The following is an 18,864-nucleotide window of genomic DNA, read 5'->3' as shown; positions in this document are numbered from 1 at the left end:
TATTTAGATGAAATGTTTCAAAATAATAAAATCCATAATAAATAGTAATATAGTAAATAAATAAATGAATGAACAATATTACGATAAACAATACAACAAAATTCAATTAAAACTATATATTATATATATAATAAATAAATATGAGATTAAAAAACAAAACACAGGAAGAATTTGTTTTACCCATTTACACTACATTACCCATGAGGGTCTTGGGTATTCGTCAGCGTTACGTCATATGTTTTCCTCCTCACGCGGTAGGATCGTCCGTAGACTTCCGAAGCTGAATCGGGGAAGATGGCAGACGAGGAGGACTCGGCGCCGGAGCCTGCCGCTGCCTCTCCCCCGGAGAGCCCTCGCATTGGGCGGCCTCACTTTGTGTCTTTCTCTGAGAGCGTCCAGCCAGCCGTCGGGATGGTGAGCCAACTGTTAACCCAACCGTCGTCCCTCAAGTTTGACAAAAACATCAAACAGGCCTTCTATAACACCGGGGCGATGATCTTCGTGGCTATCTGCTGCGGGGCTGCTGTCCTGGTGTACTTCATCCTGGAGGCCTTCCTCCGCCCGCTGCTCTGGGCAGTGCTCTGCGGCACCTTCCTCCACCCCTTCAAGTACTCCCTGGCTCGGCTCGGCCGCTCGTGGTTGAGCGGCCTGCAGGACACCGGGACGCCCATCGTGGTGGGGACCCTGCTGGTCCCGGTGTGGTGTGTGAACTACGGGGTGGAGGCGATGGGCAGGCTGGTGCTGGAGAGGCTCACGGTGCTGCTGGTGATCGGGGCCGGCGCTCCGCTGGTCTACTTCCTGTACCTGTTCTGGAGGGTCATCGGCATGCAGGTGATGCTCGGACACGTCTGTGAGATCATCGGGACCGCGCTGGACTGTTTCCACACTGTGTGGGTGAGTGAATGGACGTGACAACTGGGTACATCCCCCCCTCCCAACCCTCCCAGTAACAATAACAAAAGACTCCCTGTGCCAGTCTGGATGGGCGAGGTCAGCTCTGTCAAAGGGGTCACTAACAGTCTGCAGCTCAGGTTGAATCACAATATTTATAATTATTAGTATTTTTATGGCAAATGTTTCACTGCTATCTGTAATCGTCACATACTGTATTTATAAGATCAAACAAAACAATAAACCAATAAATAGATTAGTCAATAGACAGAAATTAAATTAACAAATTAAATTCTTTTGGCTTTTTTTAAAAGCAAAAATGCCCCAAACTCAAATTCCAGCTTCTCAAATGTGAATATACGCAGGCTTTATTAAGTCTAATATGAAAGTGAATTAAACATATTTTGGTTAAAAAAAAGGGGGAACTTGTGACAGACATTTGTCATCAATTTCTGACATTTTATAAACCAACTGATTTATGTATTAATTAAAGTAAATAATCTGAAGATCAGTTGAATATGAAAAGAGTGGTTAGTTGCAGAATCATTGTGTGAAGTAGAACTTTGTTAATGACTGACACAATAACATATACTGATACAATTACACAAATGGTCATCAATAGTTAATAAATGCTAATACTGAATAACAAGCTGACTTACAGCTGCAAATTGTATGTCTTTGATTTGTTCTTTCCTAATAACGTTTATCCCATTAACCTCAGCGATGAGAGAGTATTTTTCTTGGAATATATGCCTAAACTTGTATGTCATCTGATCTAATTTGCTGCAGTTCCAGTGTCTGATTGATCAATACCTTATTATTCCAAAGCAGCTCTGGGGGCCTGAACCCAGTTGCGCTTTTACTAGAGACTAATTTGATTAAATGTTCCTCCTCAGACAGTCTGTCCTTTCTCCGAACGGTTGACTGACACAGGCTCCTTGTCTATAAATAGGTCGGAGGACACTGTATTAAATTACATTGAAAGATTTCTTTGTGTCCGGTGACACCAGCGAAGACCTTTGTGATGACCAGTTAATTGCAGGCCGGAGCATTGTATTACACACTTTTACTAACAAACAACAAGCAACAGATTGTTTGCTGCAGCCTGTTTTTTTTTTTTTTTTTTAGAGGTCGGAAAAAGTACAATGTGACAAATCAGTTTGATCTGTTAAAATGTGCAACAGTTCCAGGAAGAAGATCAGAGATATGTTGCTCTGTCGTGACAAACAGAGACAGACATCTGATATTAATTGTTGAGCTATGAACAATGAATTTGAAGAATGTGGTCTGTCCAGTCACCCTCATAGGGCGACTGGCTTATATGTTAATAGAAAGACATATCAAGATATTAACAGTAATGAAAAGTCATGTGAAGTAGTGAAATTGATGTTTAATACACATTGATACCATGTTGTTACAACAGACAAAACCAAATGTCTTAGTTTTTAGTCAAACTCTGCTTAAAATAATTAATTTGGACAATATAATTTTGTAAAATGATCACATTGTCATGATACGACACCACTAATGGTCAATAACAATAATATTGAAATTATCGCTCAGCCTCACACTGTAAACACTAACTAAAGTCTTTAAAATGAGCCAGAAAGTTCAGGGGATTTTAAAATAATTTAGTATTTGTGGAAGAAGCTCTGATGAATCAGAAGTCTCATTGTGTCTTTTTATCTTTTTATGATTTTATCTCTTTGGTTTTTCTTGTTTCCTCTCAGGTGTGCACTGTGGTTGTGGGCTACGTGTTGGCGGTTTGTTTCAAGTGGAGTCCTCACACCGAGCACTACCTGAGGGCTCTGGCTCTTCCTGTCTGGGCTGTCCTGCTCTTCTACATCGGTGAGTGGGTGGAGGGGAAGCCCGGGGAGCCTGCAGAGACACGACTGATGCTAATTCATACTTTTATGCAAACTCACTTTTTTTTTTTTTTTTTTTTTTTTGTCCCTCGGGAAGATTTCTTCACATTTTTCCCACCTGAGTTCAACAGGTTCAGAGAATGAAGCCAAACACAAGGAAAGGGTGTAAAATGGTTTTCTAGTTAAGTTAAGAACTGCCTCCACAGGCTCACAAGTCCATCAGACAGATCACATGCAGTGCTGCATTGTAAGATGAGGAAGTGTCCAGTATTTTTAGCACACTTACAGCGTGATGAAGAGAGGTATTGACCTTCAAGCGTGAAATGTTAAAGGTGATGGGAGCTATTAAGAAGCGCCAGGAGGAGGCTGTGGGCAAATCTGAGCAAATGTTTGGCATGATCACAGCATATAATATTATATAAATCCCTATTTATTTTGTTATAAACTAGACTTATTCCCAAAATGACACTGTTCAGTCAAAAATAAATATTTTGGTGTTTGTTAAAACAAGTAAATAACTAATAAGTGAAAATAGTCTTTAGTTGCTTTATAGATTGTCAACAGCCTCCACTTAGATACCCGCAGACAGAACGCTTGATATAGTCAACTTGACATTTTAATTTTCCTTCTTGCTTTCCAAGTTCTGCCGTACAGTGTTTGCAGGTCAGCACATGCTCTGTTATTATATAGGACAGCAAAGTATTCCAGACAAGTTTCAGTTTGCAAAGTGTTAAATGAACATTTCTCCACAGGAATAGAGAAAAAGTTTAAAACTGCACTCTCACAGTATTCAGATAATTCCTGGGTCTGCACCCGGGGCCCGGATCGGTTTTGTTCGGTCAGTTAAAACAACAAACTAGATTAATTTAGAAGTTTGTACATTTGGATATTTTGCAACACTTCTTCACTTCCATTTCTTCCTTCTTTAGTGTCTCTGACTGGCTCATGGAGAGTGCCCATATTTGTGGTTGTGGTTATACTTCTCATCGTGGGCTCTCAACAGAAGCCACCTGACCCTGCCAGAGGTGGGCATTAACACACACACATACTCACTTTTTATAATATCCACTACTGTAATTTGTCTTCCCTAGTCATCAAGCTCAACGACCACTCAGATTAAATCATATCTAGTCTCAGTTTTCTTAGCCCAGCTTTACCTAAAACAACACACACACACACAGAAGTGTGTCGCTTTTGCTCTGTAACACTGTTGTGCTCTGTTTGTTGCTGTGATTTTCTTTCTTTCTCTCTTTGTCTCCCCAGGAGAGCTGTCAGGACAGGTGTTGTCATTTGCTGCTAACACTTTTTACATGGCGATCTCCTGTAGCAACCTTCAGTCCAAAACTGAGCCCGGTGAAAACTCTGGTGCAGGTGAGGTCGCTTATTCAGGAGATTTATTACAGGTTACATGGGAAGAAAACACGAGAAAACCAGATACTAAAAGAAGAAAAAAATACTTTGTATTTTAATAGAGAAGTTTGAATTGTGTAACTTTTATTTAGTATAAGTTGAGTTTTTCTTTTTAAAGGAATTGCAGCTCAAGACTCTTTTGCTTTGGTTTCACTATTTGGCCATGGTGGTTTTCATTTGGTACAGCTAATCCAGGTCTGTTCTCTTTGCTTCATGCTTTCTTCCTCTTTATAATATGTTTGTCTTCCTCGTCTCCTCCAAGATGGCGTGGACTCTGTGGGTCCCGGCCCCATCCCTGCCACGCCTGGCTTCCCTCGGGGCTCTCGTTCATTACCGGGCGGCCTCTTCCAGAAAGAGAAGAGCTCCCAGAGAGCCAGTGATATCTACTTTATTCTGCTGGTCTGGGCCATAGTCCTGGTTCAGATCTGGCTCAACCTCTGGATCCTACAACTGCTTCCTATCCCAGTGGCCGGTAATACACACATGAATGCACACTTCTCCTGTCACATGCTTCTCCTTAGATGTGCTGCACTCACTCCAACGTTGCATTGATACTGTAGTGTGGATGCTGAAGAAGCTGGTGGTCCACTTTGGCATGAAGAGCTTTATTAAGCGGACTCTCACCGCGTGGTGGGCGGTGCTGGAGAAGTTTGGACGTGAGCGAGAGGAGGCCCTGCTGCCTGGACCAATCAAAGGCCTGGCTCAGTTCCTGCTGCGTACTGACACTAAGGTAACACCTCTGACCGATCTCCTGGTGCAGCTACTGTCCTTATACCCCTCTATCTTTGATTTTAAACATCTAATCAACACACACACACATATTTTCTCTTTCACTGATGTATCTTTTTAGTGTTCACGGTGTTCACTGTCCCCATTAAAGGCTCTCAGTGACTATTAGGGCCTGTCTGTTTGATTTCCACTGGTCATGAAGGATTCTGGAAAAGTACTAAAATAATTCAGCAATAAATATCCCTTGACTTTAATACAAACAGTCCTGTTTTAAGGGGTATGAAATATATTAGCTTCGAATAAAATATGACGAGGATTATACTAGGACTGTTCACAGCTGGAACACTTTATTGAGAGACTGACAAACAGATGTCACTCGTAGGATCAGTTTCAGATACTGTGCAGGATCCTTTCTCTATCAGACATCTTGTATGGTTTTCGTGTAAAAAATATATTTGTGTTCATGTTTTAATACAGATTTTGAAAGCTACTGTTTGTACTTTTCATGCGTTTTAAGATCAAAACCAGCAAGGTCTTGTAGAATTTTTTTGCACTATGATGGACATAAAACATAAGCCATGCCAAGTCTTATGCATATGCTTTCAATTCAAAGTTGGTCAAAATCACAATTTAAAAAAAGAAATAAATAGCATTTACAAACATAGGAGCAAGCAACATCAGTCTGAATGTAGAATAGTCACAAAAACAGCTACACAGTTGTGTTTTTGTTGTGTTTGCACTTATTAAAACCCCCTTTCACACCTGATTTGACATTGTCATCATTCAGCATAAACTCCTGAGTCTAGAAAAAACTGAGGTGGATCTTAGAGTGATGAATCTGGCGCCACATAAATGACATTTCTCAGTTTCAGGTCATTTAGCTGATGAATCCTCCATAATGTTTCATATTTTTCCAGTTGTACTGACACTAACGGCCTCATCGCTGACACTTTCTACATGAAAAGATGTCTTTGTCTTGTAGATTTTGAGATGTAGTTACGTTGTGTGTGTGTAATCACAATGATTTGCACCCCACTGCACTGTATAGCCAGTCCACACTCCCTGTCGTTAAAACCTGCCTGCAACGCTCCCCTTCCCGATCCTCCCTTTACTGCCTGCACCCAAACACAGGTTGTGTTCTTGTCACACGGGTATCTGTGATGACTGCTGCACAGATCTTTCCAATAATAATCTTCCCAATGTCTCTTTGTCTCCTCCCCAAGCTCTGGCATTGGCTTAACAAGCAGGTAATGATCTGGGGGAACAGAGTGCTGAGAGAACGAGAGATTGACAGAAAGTGTGTGTGTGTATGTGTGTGTGTGTGTGTGAGAGAGAGAGAAAAAGAGAGAGGAAGAAAAAGGAAATAACCTGTGAAGGCGTGAGCACACCTCGCAGTAGCTTGGACTGGCGCTTTACCCATCCATGTCATCACCTTCTCATGCTGTCTAAATGTTTGTCCTCTTGCTGCTGTTTCCCGGCTTCCTGCTTTTATTCATACAGGAAGCTACAGTCGGGGAGGGGAAGGGGGGGGACTCATCGGTCCCTCAGCCCCGTCTGTATCTTCCCCACTGTGATGTACCTGGCAGGTTTGGCTTGAGAGTGTGTGAGGTGCATGGAGAGATGGTTGATGTAGACAGAGCAGTGCAGAGTGGGAGGAGAAGGGCAGTGTTTCCGGAAATTCCTGACAAATAAGCTTATTAAGTTTTTTAATGAAGATTCTGGAGAAACACTGCCCATGATCTCCAAGAAAGAGCCCTTGGAGAGATGCGGTTACGCTTCAGGAGCTTCTATGGGTGGGGATGGGGCTGGACATGGACAAAACAATGGAAACAGTGACACTTTTTGACACTTTTTTTAGGGTCAAATGATGAGATTTAGACACCAGCTTTGCTTAAATATTCAACTGAGATCTTGAACTGTTGGATGGTCATGGTGAACCATTTAGACATAATCACTTGCACAAGATGCTCATGCTGGTACAAATTCACCACAGTGTTTAAACAGATAGCCGCAGGCCTGTGTTGAAAGTGTCGTCTGGCTTTGCTTCCTTAAAGTATAAACTGATCTGAGTGCAAGAAAAATGGTGAACACAGTGAGAGTTTCAGTCTAGGATTTGTGCTCCTTACTCTAGTTTATTTGCTCTCATGCACTGGCTTTGGAGACCTGAATGCCAGTTTATGAAGCATAGAGTTCTCTGTGTGTAATGTTAATTATGTATTCATGATTTTGAATATTTTCCCTGTGCCGTATTTAGAAAATGCAGAGTTTGTAACTAATGCACTGACTGTGTGTGCTATATAAAACTTCATTAGTGGTTTCATGTTGCACTAAGTGGTGGTGGTTGACCTCTTAAGCCGATATTTGCCGCTAATTGGTACCCAGCATACTAAGTTTCCAGTATAATTGCCTGAATTGCTTCATTCAAAATTTAAATTCTTTTTCTGATGTGGTGTTTCCATTTTTTTGTTTACCAGTGTTTTTGCTGTACTGGGTTTAGTTTACAATTTATAATTCTTCTTCCTTTAAGGTAAGACTACATTCTTATAGACGGTAAGAAACTGAATTCGGAAAAGACATTCACCTAGAAGATCACACAGATTATTTTCTGCAGTATCATGTCACCATTAATATATTGACAAACCATCGGGACATGGCTTCATGGGAAAGAGGCGCCCACTCTTCCAGTAACATAACATCGACTCCAGTTAACTTAATTTTTAACATGTAGCATCTGTGACATTAACAACGTGGGCACACACACACATACAAATGTAGACTAAAGCTGTTATAAGTTTGTTGTTGATGCAGTTTTGGAGCATTGAGAAACCTGAGTTAAGAAATTGCACCAGTTTACAACAGAGTAGATACTTTAAAAGACCGATGGACAACGTTACGACACATTTAAGCTTGGAATAAGTCACCCATACAGCATCACACAGCCTACATCTTGCCACTTGCATGTTGCCATGCTGAAGTGCAAGGATACGTGTGTGTGTGTATGTGTGCAGACGTCCTCGCTGTTGGTTCATTAAGTAACTACTTTATCGTCATATCGGGCCTGAGGTGGCAGCTTCTTGACAAGGGAAGGACGCAGGTTTCTCCATGTGTCTGATCACTGTATGTTTTTAACTGCTTCACAACAGCACTGACTTCCTGTCTGCTTCTCACCCCCCCCCCCCCTTCCGGTCCTTCCCTTTTCCTCTACTCCTTCTCGTCTGTATCTTCCTCCTCTCTGTGCAGATGATTGTGTGGTTGGAGCGATCTCTGGATAAAATCATCAGCATCTTCATCATCATCCTCCTGGTCACAGGGACACTGCTCATGGCTCTGCTGCTCACCGCAATGGTACTTTTTTTTTTCTTCCTTTTAATTACTTCACAGCATTATGGAAATACTGACGGTCACCTGGATAAGAAATTAAAATAATTTATCTTTCTAGGTTCATCATGAAAGTGTTCACATTATTAATGTAACCAGTAACCTCATCAACGAGACTGTCTCCAACCACCCAGAATGGGCAAAGTACTTTTTACTCTCTTTTTGTTTTTCTCTTTTGCATTTGGAGTTATTGTCTCTCTTCTTCTACCTGAGTGTCCTCCTCTCTTTTTTTTTTCTTATGCCGCTCTCCTCTAGTTGGCTTCCAGAGGCTTGTGTGGTCCAGAAGGCTCTGAATTCAGCTGCTACTAATGTCTATCAGCATGGGAGAGAATGGATAACACACCGGGTAAGAATAATAATGGCCTTTATGTTACTCATTGATTCATGTGAATTTGAATATGGAGGTTTACACTTCGGCAGCCTGTTATTCAGTGAATCTTTGTTCTTTTTCTTTGTGTGCAGCTCCATAAGATGTTAGGAGACAAGGCGAACCACACAGCTGTGATTGAAAAGCAGGTTTTGGAGCTTTGGGACAGACTCTACCACTCCTGGTTTGTGAAGGTAGCATGTGAGGGGTGACATTTACAATCTCCTGAACTCTTATACTCAGCAGCATTCAGTTTTACATGAAATACTATCTACATCTGTCTAGAACGTGACCCACTCCGGACGCCATCGTGGTCATAAGTCGCTGATTAGACACAACAGCTGGTTAGTGGACATCCTGGACTGGAAGGACATTGCTGCCTTTCTGCAGGAAAATATCGAGACTCTGCTGTCTGTAAGTATGGGTGTGTTTCAACACTATCTGCTCTATGAGGAAGAGAATTTGCATGTGTTTTGCTTTTATGTATCTGTCATCACACACTTCACTTCACTTCACTTGAAAAAAAACTAAACAGCGCACTACATCATTTGTCAAGTGATATTTCAGAAAATGTTTACTGTGGTCTTGTTGTTTCGTAGATCCTGGAGTCTCTTTGGGTGGTGATGAGTAGGAACGTTGGCCTCCTCTTCTCCACAGCAACCACTCTCTTCACCGTCTTGTTCCACAGCGGCACGGCTCTGCTCAACTTTGCCCTCAGCCTGGTATGAAACATGACCTGTTGATTATGTCTGTAAAAAGAAATAACCAGATCTATTGGTATAATTAGGAAATTAAGATATTGTTCATAGTGCAGTATATAATCTGGGCAAGTACATTTCCCACAACTCTTCACAGAATCTTTCTTTTACAAAAACTCTTTGTCAGAATTGCAACTCACTCAAATCTTTTATTTCAAGAAAGTCAGTTTCTCACAATTAATGATATTAAAATTTTACAAATGTGTACTTTTATATATAAGATACAATTCAAGTAGGTAAATATTCCAACACATTTCACAATCCAAGTCAGATTCTCTTACTCAACCAGACAATCATCTAATCTTCATCTTCCCAAACACCTGACGGCCAGATTTTCAATCAGATACAAGGGTCCAAATTTACAGAAGTACTATTCTCATTGGGTGGAAAATTCTTCATCCTTTAAGCCCTTAAGAGCATATTTTAAAAAGGGCTTTTATTTTGGTTTTATAATCACATTTTTTTGTTTTTTCTTTTCTTTTTCTTTTATATGTACATATGTATATTATTAGATAGAGGTAATTAATAAGATTAGTCTAGTTTACCTTGCGTGGCGGCTTGATTTGCGATATCACATCACGACATCACGAGATCTTGTCAGGCTCAATTTATGCGCTTGTGTCAGAACCACAGTGGTTCAGACCAGTTAGCGTCTTATGAGGATTCTCACATGATCTTGTGAATCCAGCTGCCTCACAAGGTAAGACGGCAATAGACAGATGGTTCATCTAATCACCTGCCAAATATATAAGTGCCTGCTCTTTTCCAAACAGTCTCCAAGTACAACTTCTCAGATGGTTCTGTGTAACAAACCATCTGGCACGTCAGGTTCAATTTTTTTTTAATTCAGTTCAAGTCAATTTTATTTATAAAGTGCCAAATCACAACAGAGGTTATCTCAGGGCATTTTTCACATAACGCAGGTCCAGACTGTACTCATTATTTACAGAGACCCAGCATTCCCCCATGAGAAAGCACTTGGCGACAGCGGCAAGGAAAAACTCCCCTTTAACAGGAAGAAACCGCAAGCAGAACCGGGCTCTAGGTGGGCGGCCATCTGCTTTGACCGGTTGAGAGAGAAAGAGGGAGGGAGAGGGAGAGAGGAGAGACACAGAGAAGCACAATAACAACATTAACAACGATAATAATAGAAATATGACTCATAGTAATAGCAGGTGTGGGTGTCAAGCAGGACCATGGGGGGGTCCTGTTAAGTTTGAACTCAAACTTAAAAACCATCTAGCTCAAATTGACATGAGATTGCAGCTGTCACAGAAACTTTCTATCATACATTTATTCATCATATATGTGTTTGCATGCAGGTAATTTTCCTGACTACACTCTTCTACCTGCTGAGCTCCAGTGGAGAATACTACAAACCTGTCAAATGGGTGATCAGCCTGACACCCCTCTCCCAGCCAGGACCCTCCTCTAATATCATAGGCCAGTCTGTAGAGGAGGCTATCAGGTAGTCACACACACACACACACACACAAAATCATCCCGTCTGCATAGGCGATAGCTAAAGAGTCTAAAAATACATCTCAAGGTTATTATTTTCGACTTTGTGTGTGTTTGTTTACCCCTAGAGGAGTGTTTGATGCCTCTCTGAAAATGGCCGGTTTCTACGGCCTCTACACTTGGCTCACTCACACCATCTTTGGCATCAACATCGTCTTCATTCCTTCTGGTGAGTCCGCATGTTCACAGCAGATCATGCTGTCATTATACCTGCTCCTGCCAAGCCGCTGTTGGTATTTTCTCACTCTTTGAATCCTTCTCTCCTGGCACTGAAGCTCTGGCTGCCATCCTGGGCGCGGTGCCGTTCCTGGGGACCTACTGGGCAGCGGTGCCAGCTGTGTGCGACCTGTGGCTGGCGCAGGGCGAAGGCGTCAAGGCCGTGCTGCTCCTCATATTCCATCTACTTCCAACATACTTTGTAGACACAGCCATCTACTCTGACATCTCTGGGTATGTATGTTTGGCTGTTGTCACCAGTTTGTTTTGCATTATTTTATTGTCCAGTTTTAGGGCTTCAACACTTGACTAACAAATTTCAACGCAGCACCCGTGACCGAGTATGTAATGCGGACGAGCCTGGTTGGTAGCCTAATATGGCTTTGAAAGGAAACCAAGCTGTCTATCAAGTCTATAAACAGTGTGTCCATTTGCCTCGGCCAGTTTCATAAACTGTCAGCTGATGACAACAACACCAGACAGCAGGCAAGATAATGCTCCATCTCAGCTGTCGAAGTCTGTTGACTGTTAGGTGTCGCAGGAATGATGGTTTGGCTTACAGTAGGGAAAAACACATCATCGGAGATACAGACTTGGGACACAACATCAGCTTTATAGTGGAGGCGATGCACTGATCATAACTAAATACACACATTGTGTAAAAATGTTTTAGCCCAGAAAATTCAACCTCATATACTTAGCATTATTGCCAAACTATTTTCAAAAGCATACTTCACATTGTATGGCTTGAGTTCAGGCATTTCAGTGAAAATTACATTGGAGAGTCATATTTAATCAAAGTTTTGGTCATCTCATGGTACTGGAGCTGCAGTCAGTGTAGTTGTTCGCCAAAATGCACTGCACTGATGATCTACGTTGTCAAAAAGTAAAATCCAGAAGACAGATCTCAGATGCTGAACGCACAAACATGGAAAGCTATCAAAACGATGCATCATCATGAAACAATAATGTCACTCTGACAAGTCTTTAAACTATTAACTGATAGTCTAAAAACACCTGGTGTACTTTTTAGAAAATATGATTTGTAGTTAACGAGGTAAGACATGTAAAAAAACGGTGTGGTCTGTCTCTGTGTTTCTCAGGGGTGGACACCCCTATCTGACAGGTCTGGCGGTGGCTGGAGGAGCATACTATCTGGGTCTGGAGGGAGCCATCATCGGTCCCATCCTCCTCTGCATCCTGGTGGTGGCGGCCAACATCTACAGCGCCATGCTGATGAGCCCCAGCTCTGCAGTGCCTACACCGGTGCAGAGCAGCCGGCCTCTGCACCCCCTCAGGTTAACACAACATCCGAGAAAAACAACGCAGGCAGCTGGAAAAATCTCCAGTAAAATGCTAACAAACTCCATCATTATCCTCTTGTTTGTCACCCTCAGGAGCTTCTCAGAGTCCACCCCCTCTGTCCTGCAGAAGACCAGTGAGTGAAAGCAAGAGGGTGTGTCCTTGTGGAACATCATCTGGCTTCCTATTGGCTGATTCCTCAGGGGAAAAGGCTCCCCTCCCTATCCTGCCCCTGCTCCGTAGGGTCGGCCCCCCCTGACCAAGAAGAGATGGCGGCGTAATGACTGGCTACCCACAATGCCGTCTGCTCACCAGAGCTGAGCGATATGGCACTTGCTGCTCTCATTCAACCTAAAATCACAAATGCGAGCGTAGATCCTAAACCTAAACTTGGACCAATGACATGACATTGGGCTTAATGATTATGAACAGGGGAGACATTGATACTAATCACATCATCTCTCAGAACTCAGTGCCTCAATTTATTTTATAATGTTGACAAATGCCTAAAAATTATTGTGTAATTTGTGGCGAATTGTGAGATGATATATTTTATCTATAAAGCCCCTGATTTCCACTCTGCACACCCTGGCTGTTTTAAAAATACAGTATTTGGTCATGCAGTATTTGTACTCCCTACCTCTCTCCTCACGGAGGCTCACGTAGAGTCTGTAGTGACGATAAAGACGTACTGAACACTTCTTGCCATAAACGTTCTCACTGTCTGGCTCAAGAGAAGGAGTTAATCACTGTTTTTAGTTCCCTCGCTCTCCTGGACCAGACTTTCATCCAGGAAATCTCTACCACTGTTTTACTTTTTTTTTTTATAAGAATCCACATGGTTGAATCATAGCAAACGTCACTGCTTACTTTTAATGGATACATGCTTCTGACATGGCAGGTTTAGATTGATGAGAATGACTTTAATGGATCAGATTGGTCCAAGACCGGAGGATTATCGAGGGATTCTGTCTTTACATTTAATTTATCTCAAGCTTAAGTTTATTCTTTAACACACTGTGAGTGCAAATACAAACAACTACACCTTTTTATTTTTTTTACACGCTTAGCACATCTGTCAGTATTGATGCATGTTTACACTCAGAATATCTCGATATCGACGAGGTCGGCTGAGTATTTTTCTGAGTATGCTCAAGTTTCATAACTGTGACACTGTCTCCATCACGACTAATCTGTAGTTTCAATATCAAATACATTAGAAATGTCTTTATTTTTTCTACTCACCTCATCTGTTCTTGCACTTTCCCCACTCCATACTTTAAACTACAGAGAGCACTTTTCTGAAAGCAGAGTACAAAGTAGTTTATGTCGCTGGAAGCTTTAATGAAGAAGCGGTACAGATGAGTTGTATTTGTAAAGCGACACATTTATCATACATGGCTACTGTGTTAGCTGCCTGAGGGTGGGAGGGTTGTATGTGTTCTGGGTCGGGTTAGAACAAGCGTTTGGTTTCACTGTTTAACTAAATGATTGTAGTTTTTATTTGATACTGTTGCCATGTTTGTTTTTTTAAAGTACTGGATATGCACTGACCCAATAAACATTACCATTTAAACAACACTGGCTTTGTTGGTCTGCTTTTTGGTGGAGGTATAGCTGCAGCTAATCATTATTTTCATTGCTTATTTATCTTATTGTTGATAATCATTGTTGATTCATTTTTTTATTAATCATTTGGGCTATAAAATATCAGGAAACAGTGAAAATGCATATCACATTTCTCATATATAATATTTGACAGTCAACTAAAATCAATTAATCGTTTACATTTTTTAAGCTAAGGTTTTGATTTTTTTTGCCTCATTTAAAAGGCAAAATCAAAAATTTAGAAAAAGTGTTTTTAAAAAAATCAAACAATTTTAGTCGATTCATTTTCTGTCAAATATTTACTTCGTGCAAATTTCCAAACCAACCTCAGTGTTTGCATGGACTGACTGTGAGAATGAACAATGTGTTTGCTCAATAATATGGAAATTAAATAAAATATATAAATATAAAATAGCTAAGAGAGCACATAACAAGAAAACCTGCGGCTAAACAACTAATATACTTGCAAACATACACTTATTAAACTTGCAGTTAGATCATCATCAGAGAAAATTAGCATAGAGAGGTTTGAATGACGCAGAGGAACCAGTTTATGAACTTTGTCTGTAATCACAGCAACAACAAAGCATAAAAGACAGGAAAGGGACAGATTTTATAGTTCAAAATGGGCCCTTAAGGCCTAATACAACCCTTCCACATGTGGCCTGCGTTAGAGGACTGAGACTGTGGTTCCCAGGATGGATTTTGTTGAATTGTACAAATATAAAGCAGGTCACAAATGGAAAAAAACACCCAACATCTAACTTTCCATGGATAAAAAAGTGAAAACTTCCCTCTGTGTTTGTGTGAATTGAGTCAGACTGTGTCATCTGGTCTGTGAAGACTTTACAGATTGTCAATGTGTCAGCGAGGCTCTCGACAGATGGACAGAATAAATATCAAATCCTTGGAAAGCTGCAGTGTGGCTGCTGGTGATTTAAGTCTCAAGTCTAATACACAAACAGTGACCACAGAGTGAAATTCCACTACTGAGACTAAATTCAAATGACTGTTGTTGAGTAACTAAAAATCTGACTTTTATAAACTTTGTTATGATAAATGGAGGAGGAAGTTCTCAGTAAACTAACATTGAAGTATTTAGGTACTCTTGATCTATGTGTTAGCACTGAATGTGAGATACCACATAATGTAAATTGTATTTAATGTTTGACTGATTTAATGTGTTGGCCTGATGAGACTGGAGTTTTAGGTGTTTTGGGAACAAAGGAAGATTATCTGTGATTTATTGATGATGGTCACAGTCAGATAAAGAATAAATATCACATCATGAAGTCTTTGTGTTGTGCTATGAGTTCTGAAAGACTGCAAATCATAGTAATCTTCCCAGCTGATAGCCGAAACAAAACCATGAACTTCCAGGTGACTTCACACTCTGACAGTCTGTAAAAAAGCAACAGAAATCTTACTGTAAGAAAGACCTCACAGTGCCATAAGAGACTATTCAATCCATGGAGAGTGAGGAGGAAATGGACCAGAAAATAACACATTTTATTAACCTCAGTTGAAGCTCCACATGAATGATCTTAGACTTTTTTTTTTTTTTTTGAATGAGCACTGTGGCTTATAAAAGCTGGTAGTTTAATATCTGGTGGTTAAATGCAACAGCCTGTCAAACATGACAAAATCTCTCTATACGTTATAAAAAAGTGCAATGAATTCAGTCAAAGCAATAAATTCCAAGATAATGTAATAAACACTTGAGGTAACAACAACTGCTGACTGTTGTATAACAATAATAACAAGAAATAATCAAATAAAAGAGTTTGTCAGGTGACAATTGGTGTGGAGTCTAAATTAATGAGATTTAGTGTCTTAATAATAAAATATAAAGCTGATTTCACAAACAAGGATCAATAAAACGCTCAAAACAAATTAATTAGATGGAGTTCATAAATTCACTCTGTTCTTCTGAAAATGCTTCAATATTCTGTCTTTTCTTGGAGTTTCCCCTCCGGGCTGCGGTCTGATTTGTCTCTGATCCATTTCTCCAGATCAAAGACTCCACACAGTTCTTGTGAATCAGCACATTAAAACCAGAGTCTTCCTTAGCTCACCCCATCTCTAAATCTCCTTAACGGCAGAATCTTTCATTTCAGTAACACAGAGGAACACAGAGACGGGGTCTCCTTGAAGAGGACTTCTCTTGGATGTACATGGCAGATTAATTTTCACCCAGGACCAGAAGGAAGCAGAGGAACAGGTTCAGGTTTTGCAGATTTACTTTCACATCTGAGGTTCTCGGCTTTTCTTGCTTTTATAAAATGTTAAAACCGTGAAACTTGAGTCTGATGCATCAGTTTTGGCCCTACTGGAGACAAAGTTTTACCTGGAATGATTGGTAATCTGTGATGAGAAGCTGTTGTAGTATGAAAATATCAAACTAGATTAGATTTTACTATACAGAAGATGCATTGAGAACAAAAAAAACGCAGAGAATCAACACGTAATATTAAAGGTGTGTGTGTGAAACACTGCTGTCTAAACAATACGTCTTCCTGGTTGCTCTTGGTGGGTCTAATCCTGACAAATGAATAATTCAGCAGATCAAGTCAAGGAGTCTGAATAATCCACTCTCCACAAATCAAGCACTGAGTCTGCTGCCCGACTCCATTACCTTCACACTGCACTGGCGTGTTTATTAGGAGGAACAGAGAACAGTCTAGACTAACTTCTCCTGCAGCACTGTACTTCTCTCACTGTGGGGAGATAACAGATTATAATCTTTTAGCACTCATGGGTGGCTCATGCAGAGGTCGTCACAATTCACACAACCCCATGCCTGTGTGGTTTACACTCTGTGCTGCTCTTCCTCTTTCTGCTAAAAGCTGAATTGATTCTTTCAAGCAGGCAACTGTGTTAACAGTTAAAAATGACATATTACTAAATCATTAGATCATCAGCATATATATCAGATGGTGAGCAGCAAGAAGTTGCAGGAAAGAAATAGCAAATATATGTGAGGTATTTAAAAAACTGTTTCCATTATGTCGTCTGTCCTCCAGAGAGAACTGACTAACTAACATGTGAAGAGGAGTGATTATACTCCGACACAAAATGTATTCAAATAGATGTTTTAGTCCAAGTTGGATCTTCGTTGGGTAAAAAGAAACAAACTGTAAAATGTCCCTCTCAGTACATGTTGGGTTAAAATGTTTTTTGAAAAGCAGATTTTACAATCAACCAAACAATCTCCACTTTGACCATATCACATGAAACAAAGTGGATGTTGAGTACAGACTGTAGTGTGTTTCCATAGTCAAGAATGAACTAGTGAGTATTTGCATTATTGACCAATCCACCAACCAATTTCTGGATTAATTGGTTAATCGATTGGTCCATAAAATGCCCATCATAGGTTCTGAGAGCCCATAGTGACGTGCTCAGACGTCGTTTTGTCTGATCAATAATACACTAAATTTTACTATCATATATGACTAAGGAAAAAAGAAAATACTCACATTTGAGAAGCTGAAAAGTTGAAAGCTAAAAGTTTTTTTTAAAATTGTTGCAGATTAATTTTCTGACAATCAACTAATCGAATAATCATTGCAGCTCTGTAGACCTCCACTTTTAAGCACACACAGATGAGAAGTTCTAAAAGTGCTCAGAATAATGAAGAGCTTCAACATCTCTGGTTCCATGACAACAAAAATGTGTTGATGAAGACAGTGAAATATGGTTGAAACCTCCAGGACAAGCAAGTAAGCAGATCTTGAGTGCAGATTGAAGAATGAACTGTGAAGCTCAAACTCAATCCTTCTTTATTTAAAAAAAAAAGGATATCAGCAGATAAATCATCAGATTTTTCAGACTCTTAATATTCATATCTGTATCAGCCTCTAAAAAAAGAATCAGTCGATTTAATTAATCACCAGGTGAAGAAAAGACTCATTCACACTTCTAACTGCCATTTTTGTGCAGATGACTCATCTTCCTTCATTAGAGTTGATGTCAGTGACGTCCTGTTACTGTTTATGAAGACAGAAAGGTAAAGTGTGTGTTATTAGTGTGTATGTGCAGACAAAAGGATGCAGAAATCAACATTCTCCTTGTCGTGTTCTGTAAACTTTTTCACCTTTATTTGTCTACATTTGGATCAGCTCAGTGTGGAACCCTGGACATGTCAATTAACTTCAACCCCCCCCTCCTCCCCCACCCTCGCCTCTGCCCACCCCCCCCCCCCCCCCCCCCCCCCAAAAATCAGAACAATCGATACACTCCCTCTATGTCACAGTCGAAACGCTCACATCTTCACCACACAGTCATTCGCTCAGACATGAAATCAGCTGATGGCCTCCTCTCGCTACCGTGTCCACAACAAAGATGAATAGATGACGCGTCCTTATGTGTAAACCCTTCCTCCACTGGAGGAAGCCTAAATGGTTCAAAGCTTTAATGAAATCACCTCTCCCGCCCTGACTCGCAGCGGCAGGAGTGATACATTAAAAAAAAAAAAAAAAAAAAAAAAGGAAAAAGAAAAAGAGAGCGTGATGGTTGAAATGAGAATGACGCATTGATGTTACTGTCGAGCTGTCTGGCTCGTTCAGATATGATAGAAACCATTGTGAAATACTGCAGGTGAGCTTACAAAAGTGAGATATGTAGTCATGGATTAAGATATGTCTGCTGCTGCTTGCTGTGCTCTTTGTAATCCACAGTTCGACCCTTTTCACTCCTTATTCTGTCCCTGATTAAGTCTCCAAACGCACCTCAGCGACATTTGCTTATTCTAACAACTGCAGTCTCTTTCCTGCTGTATACGTGTCCTCAGGAGAGTGCAGAGACTCGGCTCTTATTA

The 18,864-nt window shown here is 40.6% G+C and overlaps 1 protein-coding gene across 1 annotated transcript; it reads left to right on the top strand.

Annotated features, from left to right (window-relative positions):
• The first annotated feature begins 165 nt into the window (after positions 1 to 165).
• On the top strand, positions 166 to 14,018 carry tmem245 (transmembrane protein 245). The gene is given in 19 exon segments (XM_044359145.1): positions 166 to 269; positions 271 to 894; positions 2,622 to 2,739; positions 3,686 to 3,781; positions 4,020 to 4,127; positions 4,429 to 4,638; positions 4,727 to 4,896; positions 6,119 to 6,142; positions 8,136 to 8,240; positions 8,335 to 8,417; positions 8,529 to 8,619; positions 8,736 to 8,834; positions 8,926 to 9,054; positions 9,240 to 9,362; positions 10,721 to 10,866; positions 10,988 to 11,088; positions 11,195 to 11,369; positions 12,239 to 12,433; positions 12,533 to 14,018. Coding segments are annotated over 19 exon segments (2,715 nt in total). The 5' UTR covers positions 166 to 200; the 3' UTR covers positions 12,582 to 14,018.
• Positions 14,019 to 18,864: the final 4,846 nt, after the last annotated feature.

Source organism: Thunnus albacares, chromosome 8 (assembly GCF_914725855.1).
Source record: "Thunnus albacares chromosome 8, fThuAlb1.1, whole genome shotgun sequence".
NCBI classification, from domain to species: Eukaryota; Metazoa; Chordata; class Actinopteri; order Scombriformes; family Scombridae; genus Thunnus; species Thunnus albacares.
Note: the sequence above shows the minus strand (reverse complement) of the source record. Positions and strands in the feature narration are given on the sequence as shown.